Here is a 3,436-nt window from a genome sequence, read left to right as displayed (position 1 = left end):
GTGGGCGGGAGGCCAGGCAACAGAAGAGTGCAGGATCAAGAGAGAACAGGCTTTGCCAGGATATCTGTTTATATACTGGAGGGAGGCCACACCCCCAAGGAAACTCTCCTTTCAGCTGATTGGCTGCTCACATCTGATCACAGAATGGAAAGTGATTACATTCTATCACGTAATGGGAGGACACCCAGTGCAGTCCCCCAGACCAGACATGTTGACACATCATGTGAACGATCACAAGCACAAGGGCAAGTGGGGGCCCCGGCAGGGGCACAAGGCACATGGTCAGGGAGCTGACAGCCTCAAAGTGGTGCCCTTGAGTGGAGCAGGTGGACAGAGGAGTGGGCTGAGCACATGAGCTTCCCCATGCCTCTCCCAGGACCTCATGGCAAGATGATGAGGGGGTTTGTAAAAGCACCAGGATTGCAGAAGCACAGAGGAAAGGGGGCGCTGCAGGGACAAAACTTGGGAGGTTGGGAAGTGGAAGGAAGGGCAAGTGGTCACATTTGCAGCCAACTAAGAATGCCACATCTGGGGCCCACAGCACCACCACAACAGGAAGCTTCCAGAAGCGGGGTTTTCAGGCCCTCTGGACACCAAAAGGAGGTCTAACATGGGACAGTGGGTTACCCATCTGCTGAAGGGACTGCAGACCCCTGCCGCCTCCCCCAGCCTCTCCTGCGAGAGCGGGCTGAGGGACCCTAGCACTGCCACCTGCACCGTGGAAGATGGGGCACCATGTGAAGAAACAGGTTGGGGAAGCGTGTTGGCTGACCACCATCAGCCCAGGCCCCCGGGCTCACACCTCATACCACCCCTGATGTGACCGGAAAGCCCCTCTCCAGAGACCTCGACCACAGGAAACCCTGAAGATCTCACGTGAGCCACCAGGCAGCAGCCATCACCTGCAATCGTGGAAGGCAGAACTCAGAGACCCCCCGGCAACACGAGCACCTCATGGGCCTGCGTGAGAAGATGCTCGGGCCCCGTGCTGCCCCACATGCAGCCTCACGGCCCCAGCACAGGACCCTGCTCCTAGGGCCCCGCTCTTCACTGCCAGCGGGGGTGGTGCTTCTGTGTGAAACCAGACCAGTTGGACAAAAAACGTTCAGAAACGTGGATCAGGCCAGCAGGACACGAAAGGCCAGTCAGGGTGAAGCAGAGACCGTGTCCCACAGGACAGGAAACCACAGGGAACCAGAGAAGGCAGGGCTTTGGAAACCAGGACAGGGATTCAGAAAGCCCAGCTGACGTGCAGAGAAGGCAACGGAAGAGAGGAAGAGGTTGTCAGGGAAACGGACCGGGCAGGACAGAGGGAGGAAAGTCTGGGCTGAAAGTGGAAGCCCCAGAAAGGCACGTCATCAGGACACAGTGGGGACACAGCAGACCCCAGCATCCCCAAGCTCTGGCCGAGTGCTCTTGGAGTCCCTGCACATGGGTGTCCTGCTGCTGAGGTCGTCAGAGTGGAGTGAGAAGAAGGAGCCTGCCGTCCGGGCTGGGGGAGGTAGTGAGCCTCTCCAGGTCAGGGGCCGTGGGACTTGAGCCCTTCACATTTCATGGTAGGGGCTGCAGCGGTGGCATGCTGGGAAGACAGACAGGGAGCAGAAGCTGGCCGTTCCAGCATGTGGACCCCAATGGAGCCCGAGTCTAGAGGGGAGCAGAGTGGGGCCCTCCAGGGCCTCACCTCCTCTTCCCGCTGGCAAAGAAACACTCTCCCATCTGCCCCCTCCTGGGTCGCAGCCTGCATCCAGCTGGGCGCACCACGGGCCTAGTAAAGGTGGGCCGGGAGACCACCGAGACGATGGGAAGGAGGGCCAAGGGCCTGGCTGGCCCGAGCTTCGGAGACCAGCAAGGCCTGGGCTTCAAGCCCTGGCCCTGCTCTGCCAGCTGTGTGGCCTCGGGCAGTTCTCTTGCCCTCTCTGGGCCCGGTGTTCTCATCTACGTGAGAGGAGGATGGATGGATAGCCACAGGGTCCAAAGTGCAGCAGCTGGAGGGAGCAGGACAGGGCGTGTGGAGGACTAGGCTGTGTGTGCCTGGGACCCTGCACGCCGCCTCCCACTTATGGGAAGCCCCCCACCCTGTGCTTTGACCTTTGTTTATTCACTGCTGGTTCTTGTCCCTGGAGGGTCAGCTCCATGAGGCCAGCCCTTCCCCACGGCGTGCAGCCAGCCTGACAGTCCGTGGTGGGTGGGTGGAGAGCCGGCCACGGGCCTCTCAAGTCTGACCTCCTAGATGGACTGGATGGAGTCGCCACCTCCCTCACAGGCCTCCGCGGAGCAGCCTGCCTGCTGAGCTCGTGCAGGGGCAGGCCTCGCCCCCAGGGCTCGTGCACGTGGCCACATCGGGAAAAGGGTCCTGCAAGTGTGAGGAAAGCAAGGATCTGGAGATGAGGTGAAGGCAAGATGTCCTAGGGGGCCCAGGGGCACCTGGGGTTAAGCTCTCGACAACTAAATAGGCCAAAGATTGGCGGCTTGAACCCAGAGGCACCTGGGAGGATAGGCCTGGGACCTGCTTCCACAGCTCCTGGGCTCTGACACACAAGCGCCATGACACGGAGTGGACTGACAGTGCCTAACCACGTGACACAGCAGGACGACAGAAGAGCAGCATCACAGGTGTCCCCGCAGAAGCAGGGGGATTGCAGACCCAGGGAGGACATGCCTGTGCAGATGGCAGAGGCTGGAGGCCCACGGCCAGGCCAGGACTTCGGCAGCCCGTGGGAACCAACACGGAGTCGTCAGGGGAGCGACACTATGACACTTTGAACTCCCACTGCTGCGCGCTCTGGGACCTGGAAGGCTGAGCGCCCTGTTAGAAGCCCGCTTTGGGGTCACGTGTTTCAGCAGCATCTTCGATTCTTCCTTCCCAGAGTCTGACAGGTGTTGATAAAACCTGAGCTGCTCTCTGCCACGGCGTGAGGGGCCTGCACCCACCCCTGGCACAAAGCTCTCCTGAGGGCGCACATCTGCACAGCCCTGTGGACACAGGAAGGTGGTGGCACACAGACACATAGACACCGGTGGTGGGTCCAGGCCACCGCGATGTGAGGGGCCCACGCCCCACCCCTGGCACAGAGCTCTCCTGAGGGACATATGTGCACGGCCCTGTGGACACAGGAAGGTGGGCTCTCACACACACACTCTGGCTATGGGTCTGGACTGATGGGTCCAGGCTTAGGCAGGAGGCCAGTGCACCAGCAGCATCAAGACGAGGAGCTCGGGTCGGGTTCTGCAGCCACATTACGGGCCCAGATCTGGGAAAGGCCTGCAGGGCCACACAGCGCCAGTGAGGATGGGGAGGGGAAGCCCTGACCACCCCTGCTCTTCGCCCCCAGGTCCAGGACGCAGTGAAGTGCCGCATGGTGGACCGCCAGGAGGAGGGCAACGGCGACTCAGGGGGCTCCTTCCAGAACGGCCATGCCCAGCTCATGGTAGGACC

The 3,436-nt window shown here is 61.3% G+C and overlaps 1 protein-coding gene across 1 annotated transcript in view; it reads left to right on the top strand.

Moving 5' to 3' along the window:
* The window catches only part of ADGRB1 (adhesion G protein-coupled receptor B1), a 69,962-nt gene that overhangs the window by 61,859 nt on the left and 4,667 nt on the right, over positions 1 to 3,436 (top strand). Inside the window, 1 exon segment of the mRNA XM_042780913.1 lies at positions 3,333 to 3,428. Coding sequence (XP_042636847.1) covers positions 3,333 to 3,428 — 96 coding nt within the window.

The sequence above is a fragment of the Orycteropus afer genome, unplaced genomic scaffold (genome assembly GCF_000298275.1).
Source record: "Orycteropus afer afer isolate SDZICR_OR568_19922 unplaced genomic scaffold, OryAfe1.0 scaffold00069, whole genome shotgun sequence".
Lineage (NCBI taxonomy): Eukaryota > Metazoa > Chordata > Mammalia > Tubulidentata > Orycteropodidae > Orycteropus > Orycteropus afer.
The sequence above is the reverse complement of the archived record's forward strand: the minus strand, read 5'-3'. Positions and strand labels throughout refer to the sequence as shown.